The sequence below is a fragment of the Salvelinus sp. IW2-2015 genome, unplaced genomic scaffold (genome assembly GCF_002910315.2).
Source record: "Salvelinus sp. IW2-2015 unplaced genomic scaffold, ASM291031v2 Un_scaffold1386, whole genome shotgun sequence".
NCBI classification, from domain to species: domain Eukaryota; kingdom Metazoa; phylum Chordata; class Actinopteri; order Salmoniformes; family Salmonidae; genus Salvelinus; species Salvelinus sp. IW2-2015.
The window spans coordinates 134,763-148,589 of NW_019942876.1; the positions used below are offsets into that span (position 1 = coordinate 134,763).

General features: G+C 42.4%; 2 protein-coding genes and 1 long non-coding RNA gene across 5 annotated transcripts in view; 2 read left to right on the forward strand and 1 right to left on the reverse strand.

Moving 5' to 3' along the window:
- The window catches only part of LOC112070675 (basic leucine zipper transcriptional factor ATF-like), a 9,074-nt gene extending 7,855 nt beyond the window's left edge, over positions 1-1,219 (forward strand). Inside the window, exon 3 of the mRNA XM_024138103.2 lies at positions 217-1,219. Coding sequence (XP_023993871.1) covers positions 217-459 — 243 coding nt within the window. The 3' untranslated portion in view covers positions 460-1,219. The remainder of the gene's footprint in view (positions 1-216) is intronic.
- Positions 1,220-1,385: 166 nt separating this feature from the next.
- Positions 1,386-1,658, reverse strand: LOC139024347 (uncharacterized). The gene is made up of 2 exons (XR_011475630.1): positions 1,585-1,658; positions 1,386-1,466 (listed from the first exon to the last, which is right to left on the reverse strand). It is a non-coding gene; the product is annotated as an uncharacterized lncRNA (long non-coding RNA).
- A 4,669-nt stretch (positions 1,659-6,327) lies between these two features.
- The window catches only part of LOC112070676 (choline/ethanolamine transporter flvcr2b), a 70,850-nt gene continuing 63,350 nt past the window's right edge, over positions 6,328-13,827 (forward strand). For all 3 annotated transcript variants that reach the window (XR_002893943.2, XM_024138105.2, XM_024138104.2), the window contains exon 1: positions 6,328-7,424. Coding sequence is in view for 2 of the 3 variants with exons in the window: in XM_024138105.2 (XP_023993873.1) it covers positions 6,819-7,424 (606 nt within the window). In the remaining variant the exon portion in view is untranslated. The remainder of the gene's footprint in view (positions 7,425-13,827) is intronic.

The window sequence follows — 13,827 nt, forward strand, 5'->3', positions numbered from 1 at the left end:
CAGGCTGGGTTACTGTAAAGCAGGCTGGGTTACTGTAAAGCAGGCTGAGTTACTGTAAAGCAGGCTGGGTAACTGTAAAGCAGGCTGAGTTACTGCAAAGCATGCTGGGTAACTGTAAAGCAGGCTGAGTTACTGTAAAGCACTTTGTACTACCTAGTGATGTAAAAGTGCCTTTATACGTACATTTCATTGACTGATTGGTTCCTGTTGCTTCAGGAGAGTGAGAACCTGGAGAAGGAGAACGCGGCTCTGAGGAAGGAGGTGAAGAAACTCAAAGAAGAGGCCAAGTATCTCTCCTCTGTCCTGACTACCCATGAGCCTCTCTGCACTGGCCTGCCCCCCCAGATGACCCCTGACCTCATCTACTCCCCCCATCATCACTCCGTCTCCCCCCACCATCACGGGAGCAACGTCTTCCACCAGCAGCACAGCATCGCTGTGTCGCACTACCAGCACTGATCACCACCGGCCACCAGGGGGTGCTAAAGAGACGCTGGAGAGGTTTACTGACCTTGATAAAGTGGGTGAAGAGAGCCACTTGAACTAGCCTCGCTGAACCAGGTCAGCCTGGTTTCAAGAGGCTACACTTGAACAGGATGAAGTTAATGAATGGTTTCTTTGTTTCAACGGAACAGGCAGCACTCATGAATGATGTCTTTGCATCAGATCAACAATTTTCTGATATTTAAAAGATGACAAAGGCTTCTTTTACACAGGCAGCCGAATTCTGATCTTTTTGCCCAATTATTGTCAAAATGTCTGATTGGTCAAAAAAATAATTCATGACAAAAGATCAGAATTGTGTAAAAAAAGCACATAGATGGTAATTTCACATTTATGACTCGACCATAGAATCAATGCCTCGACTATGCCAATAGTCCACATCTACAGGACATTAAACCAGCATGATTGAATGATTTTTTATTGTACTATTGAGATTTACACAACAATGAAATTATTCCGTTTTTACGTTTCAAGTAATTTATATAGGCCTATTACAACGTTTTGACGCTAGGACTGGGACGATAGTAGTATCGCAATACTTGTTAGTATTGTGGCAAGGGAACAAAACACAAAGCAGATGTAACTTCTTTAGTAAAACAGCCTTAATGTTGGAAACAAACATCATTATGTTATCATCCAGAGTCACATATAGTTATTTTCCAGGCTATATCACAACATATATACAGCAGGTTTAGGACCAGGCTATATCACAACATATATGGTTTTTCACAATAACAGCAAGGTTAGACCAGGCCTATATCAAACTATATACTACGCAGGTTTAAGGCACGCGGCAGACAGGCATATATTCCAAACATATATACAGCAGGTTTAGGACCAGGCGCTATATCACAACATATAGTACATACAGCAGGTTTAGACCAGGCTATATCACAACATATATACAGCAGGTTTAGGACCAGGCTATATCACAACATATATACAGCAGGTTTAGGACCAGGCTATATCACAACATAATACAGCAGGTTTAGGACCAGGCTATATCACAACATTATTACATACAGCAGGTTGAGGCCAGGCTATATCACAACATATATACAGCAGGGTTTAGGACCAGACTTATATCACAACATGTGTTACATACAGCAGGTTTAGGACCAGGCTATATCACACAATATTTTACATACAGCAGGTTTAGTACCAGGCTATATCACACAATATTTTACATACAGCAGGTTTAGGACCAGGCTATATCACACAATATTTTATATACAGCAGGTTTAGGACCAGGCTATATCACACAATATTTTACATACAGCAGGTTTAGGACCAGGCTATATCACACAATATTTTACATACAGCAGGTTTAGGACCAGACTATATCACAATATTTTACATACAGCAGGTTTTTAAAGGACCAAATAATCTGATCTGGTTCGTGTTTTCCTTTTTTGCCATAGAAACAAATATCGCAATACTGGTATCATCCCAGCCTTTAGGTTTTTTTGTGTACATTTCTCATGTTCAGAACTACCACTATTGCATATGACTGATTGGAGCATTGGAAAATTGCTTTGGATTACTCAATGACGTGTACATTATTTTACTATCTTCCCATGAAACAGCTGCTTTTCTAGTCTGATTTGAATACATGTACATTCTGCCTAAAGTGAAACAGTTTGAACATAACTTTATTAACTCAAGAGTCTACATTCGAATCATCTTGAATTCATTTTTTCTATTATTTAATGGTCACAAGGTGGAGTCGTGTACCTATAAGTAATTAAGGGTAAGCCTTGTTAAGGTACAGTATGCATTGTATGCTCTGATGTAGATGATTATCTTATAGACTGGCACTGAGACAGGACATAATAAAGGTGAAATAAATAAATAAATGTTTTAGTTTACCATCAGTAGTATAGTGCTTGTACTTTTTTGAATGAATTTCTTTGAATGTTGTATTAAAAAATATATATTTTTAAATGTTGTCTTACTGTACATTTAAAAATAAAGATAGAAACTTAGAAATTGTTTTGAAATGCAAAATAGTGAATTTTTGGGGTGGAAGCAATGTTATCGGCCCTGAGCAAATATCAGGTCTGCTGAGGGCAAACATGAACATTGTGAAAATTCTGTGCAACTTTCAGCGTGCCTTCACTGTGAACACTGAGACTGTACCCGCTTTAAGTTCCAGTTTTACTGTGAACACTGAGACTGTATCCGCTTTAAGTTACAGTTTTACTGTGAACACTGAGGCTGTACCTGCTTTAAGTTACAGTTTTACTGTGAACACTGAGACTGTATCCGCTTTAAGTTACAGTTTTAATGTGAACACTGAGGCAGTACCTGCTTTCAGTTACAGTTTTACTGTGAACACTGAGGCTGTACCCACTTTAAGTTAGAGTTATAACAGTGGTCAAGTAGGCTACTGTGGCTATTTGATCATAATGTAGTCCTACCAGAGTGGCCTACCATCAAAAAACAATGGAGAAAATGCATCCCATAACATTTTAACATGGAAATAGSTGTTCTATCATTCAGCCTACAGTAGCWGCCAATGTGTGGTGTTCAATGCAGGCCTACATTCCATGAGACTTTTGAGAGAAAATAACATGCAGAGCTTGACATGAACCTGTTAATCCATTTGTCCTTCAGACAAGGAGGTGACTGAAAACATTGTGTTGTTTGATGCAAGAAACCTCTTTACAAAATATAATGCATTATTATTCCCATACCATTATTACAGAGAATCAGACCAATTAAGCTACCCTCTGCCTATTGGCTACTAAGCTTATTCAAGCCTGTCTTAAAATACAACACTGCCCCTTTAAGACCAAAAAAAAAAATCTGTTTATCTGACTTATTTTTCAAAGATGTCTAGAAATGTACACGTTTTGTTCTCTTGTAGGAAGCAATCACTCCCCCATTGTTAACTACAAATTATATATAACTGGGCTAATAACTCACTAACTAGCAAAGGATATGAACACAATGTGCACACGTGGCTGCATGCAGCTCTCGCTTTGATCTCAAAACAAATGCATCATAAGGCTCCCGAGTGGCACGGTGGTCTAAGGCACTGCATCTCAGTGGTAGAGGCTTCACTACAGACCCTGGTTCGATCGTGGGCTGTATCACAAACGGCTGTGATCGGGAGTCCCATAGGGCGGTGCAGAATTGGCCCAGTGTTGTCCGGGTTAGGGGAGGGTTTGACCAGGGTAGGGGGGTGTTTGACCAGGGTAGGCGAGGGTTTGACCAGGGTAGGCGAGGGTTTGACCAGGGTAGGCCGTCATTGAATAATAAGAATTTGTTCTTAACTGATTTACCTGGTTAAATACAAAATAAATAAAACAAATCTACTTATGACCACAGCTGTAAACACAATCCAGTTCAAAGTATACGACACAGATCCATAAATGGCAATAGTTTATTTGCATATAGGCCTACTGCAGCTCTGATTGGCTATGCCCATTGGTGGAAAAAGTACCCAATTGTCATACTTGAGTAAAAGTAAAGATACTGTAATAAAAATGACTAAAATAAAAGGGAAAGTCACCCAGTAAAATACTACTTGAGTAAAAATCCAAAAGTATTTGGTTTAAAATCGACTTAAGTACCAAAGTAAATGTCAGTAAATTGTAAATTTGTAAAAAAGTAAATTGTTAAAATATACTTAAGTATCAAAAGTAAAAGTATAAATAATTTCAAATTCCTTAATCAAACCATATGGCACCATTTTCTAGTAAAAAAAAAAAAATGTAACGATAGCCAGGGGCACACTCCAACACTCAGACATCATTTACAGATAGCCAGGGGCACACTCCAACACTCAGACATCATTTACAGATAGCCAGGGCCACTCCAACACTCAGACTTATTTACAGATAGACCAGGGGCCCACTCCAACACTCAGACATATTTACAGATAGCCAGGAGCCACTCCAACACTCAGACATTATTTACAGTAGCCAGGGGCCCACTCCAACACTCAGACATCATTTACAAATGAGGCCAGTGTTTAGTGAGTCCGCAGATCAGAGTTAGTAGGTTGAACAGGGATGTTCTCTTGATAAGTGGTGATCTAGACCATTTTTCCTGGTCCTGCTAAGCATTCAAATGTAACGATACTTTTTTGTGTCAGAATGTAAAAAGTACATACATTCCTTTTAGGAATTGTAAGCTGATGTTAAAAGTAAAATTTGTCAAAATATAAATAGGAAAGTAAAGTACAGAATACCCCCAAAAAATGTGTCACGGACTTTGGCCGTAGTCGATGCCATCCTGTTCGGCGGTGCTCGGCGGTCGACGTCACCGGTCTTCTAGCCATCATTGATCCATTTTTCATTTTCATTGGTTTTGTCTTGTCTTCCTACACACCTGGTTTCAATCCCATTCATTACCTGTTGTGTATTTAACCTTCTTTTTCCCCTCATGTCTTTGTCAGAGATTGTTGTTGTTCAGTTTTTTGTGTTGGTGTGCGCGGTCCTTGTATGACTTTGTTTTATGTATCATGGTTTTGGAGTTATGTTTTTTTAAAGTTTATAAACTACATTCCACCAAGTTTGACTCTCCTCCGGCCTGGGACTTCCCTGCCACCTACCACACACGACTCGGAACAATGCTTAAGTAGTACTTTCAAAATTTTTTTCTTAAGTACTTTACACCATGCCTATGCCCCACCAGTCTGGAGTATGTGGTGTCATTCACAATATAAGTATATTCCTATACATCTTGCTTACAACAAAATATCTTGCATTTTCATAATGTTGCATTGAAGTGGCTAAATGCTGTGCCAGTCTCGTGGGAGCTGTCGGCAGTCTCGGGGGGGGGGAGCTGTGCGGCAGTCTCGGGGGGGGAGCTGTGCGGCAGTCTCGGGGGGGGGTGCGGGGGAGCTCGGGGGGGGGGGGGAGCTGGCGGCAGTCTCAGGGGGGGGGAGCTGTGCGGCAGTCTCGGGGGGGGAGCCTGTGCGGCAGTCTCGGGGGGGGAGCTGTGCGAGTCTCGGGGGGGAGCTGTGCGGCAGTCTCGGGGGGGGGGCGAGTGTGCAGAGCCGGGTGAGCTGTGCGCAGTCTCGGGGCTACAGCGAGTCTGCTAACGCATGCAAGTTTAGAGGGAACATTGGGTGGAAGCCTCATGTTTTCAGACCAATGGTTGCTTTACATTTTATGAACATGTAACATGATCTGTTCTAATTCGTGCCATTTTCAATGTTATTCTATTCCATTATATTTTATTCCAGCTCCATATTATATTACATTTTAAACTACTGTATTGTATTCCATTTTATCTTGGGTCAGTGGATGGTGCTTTGTGGAAGTGTGTTGTGTAGCCTGTCACCAACAGCAGAAATGGCATTTTGGCATTGATAGTAGAATCATTTTAGTCGGCAACCAAGGTCGGGATGTTCGGTTGCAAAATGTAGCTCCTCCTCCATCGTGCCCAATTTCAACACAGACGGCAGTGAGGGTTCATTGGGTAGTGGGTTGGTTGGCCCTACGTGGTGACGTAAACGGGCGTTTACGTTGGACATGTTCATTTTGCATGGCCCGGTGGTCCGTCTGAGTGGAATTTAAACGTTTTAAAAACACAGGTGTCTAACTCATTCCACGGAGGGCCGAGTGTTGGTGGGTTTGCGCTCTTCCCTTGTACTTGAGTGATGAATTAAGGTCCGTAATTAGTAAGGAATTCCTCACACCTGGTGGACTTGGGCTGAAATTGAAAGGGGAAAAACTAAACCTTGCAGCCCATAGGCCAAACTGTCACGCCTGTTTTAAACCATCCCATTATTGGTCCTTAAGAGAAATCTCCACCCACCCGAGACAGCTGGCCATGTAAAACCAACTGGCCCATTGATACTTCGCTCGACGCTGAACAGAATGACATCTCCATACATTATTTAAAAACAAATGTAGGGCTACATTTTGTTGAGTTTGAACTGCTTGTGAAAGTAGGCTACTTTTTTTTTGTCAACTTCAGCACAACAGGAAAAAGTGCGCATATGCAGGCTACTTGTAAATGTAGTCTATGAGTGGCTTGTCTAGTTTACCCTTTGCACAGCGAATTATTTAATAGTTGTTTAGCTAACGTAAACTTCACATTGTCTTCTCAGGGAATGYCTTTGCTTTTAACTACTTTATTTGATAACGTGGCATCAAATAGAATGTGGTGTCGGTTGTAGTTTCTGATTGGTGAACTTCGAGAGGTGGTGTAGCTGGTTTGGCTTGTGTCCCAACTAGAGTACTGTCAAAAGATCTGGGAGCTGTCGCATAGTCAGGCTGGTCCGAACTCTCACTAAAATGTAAGAGGCATACGTGTCTGTAGTGTATTCACCTGCCCGTCCTTAATTAAACTTCAACATGAGTGGCGAAAATGAAAAACCCTCCTTGGTTTATGGCGAAATCAACGACAATCAAGATGTGTTAGATCTGGAAAAAATTACAATTATGAAGTATGCCGTTGACAGCGAGGACGTGCGCATGGAGCACAAGATACGACTCCAGAACAGAGAAGATACAAACCAAACCATCAAACTATACAAGCGGCGATGGTTCATCGTGTTGCTGTTCAGCTCGTATTCTCTCTGTAACTCGTTCCAATGGATCCAGTACGGAATTATCAACAACATTTTTATGAAGTTCTACGGGGTAGATTCTTTCACTATAGATTGGATGTCTATGATATACATGTTGACTTACATTCCCTTCATATTCCCGGTCACCTGGTTACTGGATAAGAAGGGGCTCCGTGTCATTGCGCTGGTGGCTACAGCCATGAATTGCGCGGGGACTTGGATCAAAGTGACCAGTGTGAGACCCGACCTGTTCGCGGTCACCATGTTCGGACAGTTCTGCTGCTCCTTTGCGCAGGTGTTTATCCTCGGGATGCCGTCGAAGATCGCCTCGGTGTGGTTCGGATCGGAGGAGGTGTCCACCGCTTGCTCCATCGGGGTCTTCGGAAACCAGGTATGTTATGTAGTCTAAGATCCAATATATTCAAAAGTAATTGCAGATGTAGCTATTTGTTTATGTTGTCAGTCATTTTGCACTTTTTAAAATAATTAGTCACTTATCGGAATGTTAAAGATTACTCCACCCATGTGTCCATTTGGCCCAGTTGGGAATTGCGCAATGACGCAAGATTCTCAAGCCACCGCTGGCCCTATATTGGCCAGCTGGTAATCTCTCATCCTCTGCCCTCAAAGGTGAAAGGTCAATGTCATCACGTAAATATTAATTTGTTCCACTGATGAGACTGCGAGAACAGTGTACAGTGTGAGTCACGAATTCAAGCCACCATGAATCATCTCTTTTCTCTGGGCCTGAAAGGTGAACGTCACAGGTACAGATGTATTTGTCCCACTGACCGACTGGCCTGGCTTGAGAGATCAATGTATAGGGTTATCTATACCATAGCATAATCACAGGACATAAGCCCTCAGGGCACCATAACAATTTCAATGGAATACTTTTCTATTGATGGTTGAAGTGGGAAACTAAACATTTCCATTTACTCCTCTCGAAACAAATGATCATTTGACAAGGTTCCTGTGTTGTTGAGGTTCTAAGTTTGGACGTCATGCTTGCTTCTTCATTCCGTGCTGTGTTTGAGATCCATAGGTGCTGAATAAGGGATTCTCATATCTCTTTATAACGCACGTGCGGGTACACTCAAAGTAGCACTGGAGTGAGAGACTCACWAAGCTGTGTGAGGAAGACGAGACGTTTCTGAGGACCAGTCCAAAAACAACATGGGCCTTAGAGACAATCCATAGGCTTAACCTTCTTGTTACAGGGCAGTCGACATCTCAGCGTAACCCTTCTAAAGGATATGAATCTACAGTAGGCCTATTTACATGTTTAAAAAACATATAACCTGACATTGTTATGTTACAGGGAAGTTGACATTTCATATTTCAGCCTATTGCTGTACAAGGCCCCATGTAGAGGCTATATACCTTGCCTTTGGAAAGTGTTCGTACCCCCTGACTTTTTCCGCATTGTTACATTACAGCCTTATCCTAAAATTGCTGGGGATTCGTAAAAAATAAATAAATATCTATGCACAATACCCCATAATGACAAAGCGAAAACAGTAAAGAAAAGAAACACAAATCCCCCCCAAAAAAAGACCTTATTTCCATAAGTATTCAGACCCTTTGCTATGAGACATGAAATTGAGCTCAGGTGCATCCTGTTTCCATTGATCATCCATGAGATGTTTCTACCACTTAGTTGGAGTCCACCTGTGGTAAATTCAATTGATTGGACATGATTTGGAAAGGCACACCTGTCTATATAAGATCCCACAGTTGACAGTGCATGTCAGAGCAAAGACCAAGCCATGAGGTTGAAGGAACTGTCCGTAGAGCTCCAAGACAGGATTGTGTCGAGGCACAGATCTGGAGAAGGGTACCAAAAAAATGTCTGCAGCATTGAAGGTCCCCAAGAACACCGTGGCCTCCAATCCATAATTCTTAAATGGAAGAAGTTTGGAACCACCGAGACTCTTCATAGAGCTGGCTGCCCAGCCAAACTGAGCAATCTGGGGGGAAGGTCACCTCCCTGACCAAGTCCCAAGAACCTGATGGTCACTCTGACAGAGCTCCAGAGTTCCTCTGTGGATATGGGAGCACCTTCCATAAGGGCAACCATCTCTGCAGCACTCCACCAATCAGGCCTTTATGGTAGGGTGGCCAGACGGAAGCCACTCCCTCCACAATCACCCGAGCTCAACCCAATTAAGATGGTTTGGGATGAGATGGACCGCAGAATGAAGGAAAAGCAGCCAACCAGTGCTCAGCATATATGGGAACTCCTTCAAGACTGTTGGAAAAGCATTCCTCATGAAGCTGGTTGAGAGAATGCCAAGAGTATGCAAACCTGTCAAGGCAAAGAGTGGCTATTTTGAAGGATCTCAAATATAAAATATATTTTGATTTAACACTTATGGAATCATATAGTAACCAAATGTGTTATTTCATAGTTTTGAAGTCTTCACTATTCTTATTATAAAGGAAAACCCTTGAATGAGTAGGTGTCTAAACTTTTTACTGTGTTATGTGTAGTGTATATATAAATATATATACTACACAATCTGACTAAAACCCAGATGAGAGCATAGTACTTATTCACAGTTGAGTTTCTCTAAGGAAGTGTACACATCAGTGTAAGCTAAGGAAGTGTACACATCAGTGTAGGCTAAGTTATTCAGCTAATATGGTAATATGTTAGGCAAATGGACTGGAACACCAGCTATAGCTAACTACTGAGTTGTTGCACATTAACAGAGTTGTCTTAATTCATCACATGTTGACTTGAAACACACTGAGTAATTTAACCTCTGACCTCTAGCTGGTGTTCATGGAGACTTTGCTTCTTCTCGCATCAGATTGTTATTTTCATAAGTATTGTTTTGGTTTTTCTTTTCTTTTCTTATTCCTAGTTAGTGATAACACTCATTTTCTGGCCCACATATTAACTTTGAGAGGTAATTGAGGTAATTAAAGAAAGGTAATTAAAGAGACGTGTTTTCTCTCTTATTTCACGTTATCCCATTGTTACCACGCAACAAGGTGTCTCAGATGTGCCGGTGCCTTTTCCAAATAACGAAGTGTAAAAAGAAAATAACCAGGACACTGCATTCTCTTAAGTTATCATGAATTAATTCCCACGCACCGCAACAAGTAACCAAAGATCAAGTTCTTTCCCTATTATTTTTTAAAAATATATAAAGTTTACATATCCTATGAAGGCTATGTTATTCAGCCAGTATGGAAATGTATTAACCAAATGGGGTGAATCGTGTGGCTCAGTTGGTAGAGCATGGCGCTTGCAACGCCAGGGTTGTGGGTTCATTCCCCACGGGGGGACCAGGATGAATATGTATGAACTTTCCAATTTGTAAGTCGCTCTGGATAAGAGCGTCTGCTAAATGACTTAAATGTAAATGTAAATCACTGAGGCCCAACTCTTCATGTGAAACTACTCAGAGTTGTCTTAGTATAGCTGAAAAACATTCCTTACCTCCAGGAGATTTAACGGGGGATTATCTAGCAAAAAATCTACAAGGGGGCACTCTGTTTCCCTATAGATCTGATAGGGGAGACCGGGGTTGGTTGTCACTTTTTACTCGCCTGTGTATTTCTCAGCACCAGTATCTTACAATACTACACTGCGCAAAAAAAATAAAGGGAACACTTAAACAACACAATGTAACTCCAAGTCAATCACACTTCTGTGAAATCAAACTGTCCACTTAGGAAGCAACACTGATTGACAATAAATTTCACATGCTGTTGTGCAAATGGAATAGACAAAAGGTGGAAATTATAGGCAATTAGCAAGAAAACCCCCAATAAAGGAGTGTTCTGCAGGTGGTGACCACAGACCACTTCTCAGTTCCTATGCTTCCTGGCTGATGTTTGGTCATTTTGAATGCTGGCGGTGCTCTCACTCTAGTGGTAGCATGAGACGGAGTCAACAACCCACACCAAGTGGCTCAGGAGTGCAGTCATCCAGGATGGCACATCAAGCGAGCTGTGGCAAGAAGGTTTGCTGTGTCTGTCACGTAGTGTCCAGAGCATGGAGGCGCTACCAGGAGACAGGCCAGTACATCAGGAGATGGGGAGGCCGTAGGAGGGCAACAACCCAGCAGCAGACCGCTACCTCCGCCTTTGTGCAAGGAGGAGCACTGCCAGAGCCCTGCAAAAGACCTCCAGCAGCGCCACAAATGTGCATGTCGCTGCTCACACGTCAGAAACAACTCCATGAGGGTGATGAGGGCCCGACGTCCACAGGTGGGGGTTGTGCTTACAGCCCACACACGTGCAACGTTTGGCATTTCCAGAGAACACCAAGATTGGCAAATTCGCCACTGGCGCCCTTCTCTCACAGATTAAAGCAGGTTCACACTGAGCACATGTGACAGAGTCTGAGACGCCGTGAGAACGTTCTGCTGCCTGCAACATCCTCCAGCATGACCGGTTTGGCGGTGGGTCAGTCATGGTGCGGGGTGCATTCTTTGGGGGGCCGCACAGCCCTCCATGTGCTCGCCAGAGGTACCCTGACTGCCATTAGGTACCGAGAGGAGATCCTCAGACCCCTTGTGACCATATCTCTGGCGTTGGCCCTGGGTCCTCCTAAGCAAGACAATGCTAGACCTCATTGGCTGGAGTGTGTCAGCAGTTCCTGCAAGAGAAGGCATTGAGCTATGGACTGGCCCGCCGTTCCCCAGACCTGAATCCAATTGAGCACATCTGGAACAACATGTCTCGCTCCATCACCAACGCCACCCACGTTGCACCACAGACCCAGGAGTGGCGATGCTTTAGTCCATCTGGAGGAGATCCCTCAGGAGACCATCCGCACGTCATCAGGAGCATGCCCAGGCGTTGTAGGGAGGCATACAGGCACTGGAGGCCACACACACTACTGGAGCCTCATTTTGACTTGTTTTAAGACATTACATCAAAGTTGAATCAGCCTGTAGTGTGTTTTCCACTTTATTTTGAGTGTGACTCCAAATCCAGACCTCCATGGTTGATAAAATGATTCCATTGATAATTTTGTGTGATTTGTGCAACACATTCAACTATGTAAAGAAAAAAGTATTTAATAAGAATATTTCCTTCATTCAGATCTAGGATGTGTTATTTTAGTGTTCCCTTAATTTTTTTGAGCAGTGTATATTTTTAAACATGTTCAGTCAATGAATGATCGGTATAAAGATCAAAACATTCAACGTTGTGAGAGGCCACCTCCTCCAATGTTTGTATTTTCAATATCAGGAGAAAGACCAAGGTCTTAGGTTGAAATAGGGACCCTTTTTCTATCCTCTTATTTCATTCTAACATGGTTATATAGGGATATAAGCCATCAAACACACTCTGTCCACTTGTGACAACGAGCTCCATCCCGTGGTTGGATGTCAGTGTTGGCATATGAAAAAAAAACTTCTTTTTTTTTAGCAACAATTGAAGCAATTTACAAAGCTGTAGAAAAAGTAAAGTCTTTGTTTATTGAACAGTATTTCTAACATAATAAAAATAAATTCAACATACAGTTGAAGTCGGAAGTTTTACATGCACCTTAGCCAAATACATTTGAACTCAGTTTTTCACAATTCCTGACATTTAATCCTAGTAAAAATTCCCTGTCTTAGGTCAGTTAGGATCGCCACTTTATTTTAAGAATGTGAAATTTATTTCTTCCATCACATTCCCAGTGGGCCAGAAGTTAACATACACTCAACTAGTATTTCATAGTATTGCCTTTTTTAAATTGTTTAACTTGGGTCAAACGTTTCGGGTAGCCTTCCACAAGCTTCCCACAATAAGTTGGGTGAGTTTTGGCCCATTCCTCCTGACAGAGCTTGTGTAACTGAGTCCGGTTTGTAGGCCTCCTTGCTCGAACACGCTTTTTCAGTTCTGTCCACACATTTTCTGTAGGATTCAGGTCAGGGCGTTGTGATGGCCACTGCAATACCTTGGGTTTGTTGTCCTTAAGCCTTTTTGCCACAACTTTGGAAGTATGCTTGGGGTCATTGTCCATTTGGAAGACCAATTTGCGACCAAGCGTTAACTTCCTGACTGTCTTGATGTTGCTTCAATATATCCACACAATTTCCCTTCCTCATGATGCCATCTATTTCGTGAAGTTCACCGGTCCCTCCTGCAGCAAAGCACCCCCACAACATGATGCTGCCACCTCTGTGCTTCACGGTTGGGATGGTGTTCTTCGGCTTTCAAAACGCCCCCTTTTTCCTTCAAACATAATGATGGTCATTATGGACAAACAGTTCTATTTTTGTTTCATCAGACCAGAGGACATTTCTCCAAAAAGTACAATCTTTGTCCCCATGTGCAGTTGCAAACCGTAGTCTGGCTTTTTTGGCAGTTTTGGAGCAGTGGCTTATTCCTTGCTGAGGCCTTTCAGGATATGTCGATATAGGACTCATTTTATTGTGGATATAGATTATTATCTGTTTCCAGCATCTTCACATGGTCCTTTGCTGTTCTGGGATTGATTTGCACTTCGCACTAAAGTACGTTCATCTCTAGGAGACACATTCTGACGGCTGCATGGTCCCATGGTGTTTATACTGCGTACTATTGTTTGTACAGATGAACATGGTACCTTCAGGTGTTTGGAAATTGCTCCCAAGGACGAACCAGACTTGTGGAGGTCTTGGCTGATTTTCTTTAGATTTTCCCAAGCAAAGAGGCACTGAGTTTGACGGTAAACGCTCAAAATACAGCCACAGGTACACCTTCAATTGACTCAGCCTAATTGACATCATTTATCAGAAGCTGCTAAAGCCATGACATAATTTTCTGGAATTTTCCAAGCTGTTTAAAGGCAGTCAACT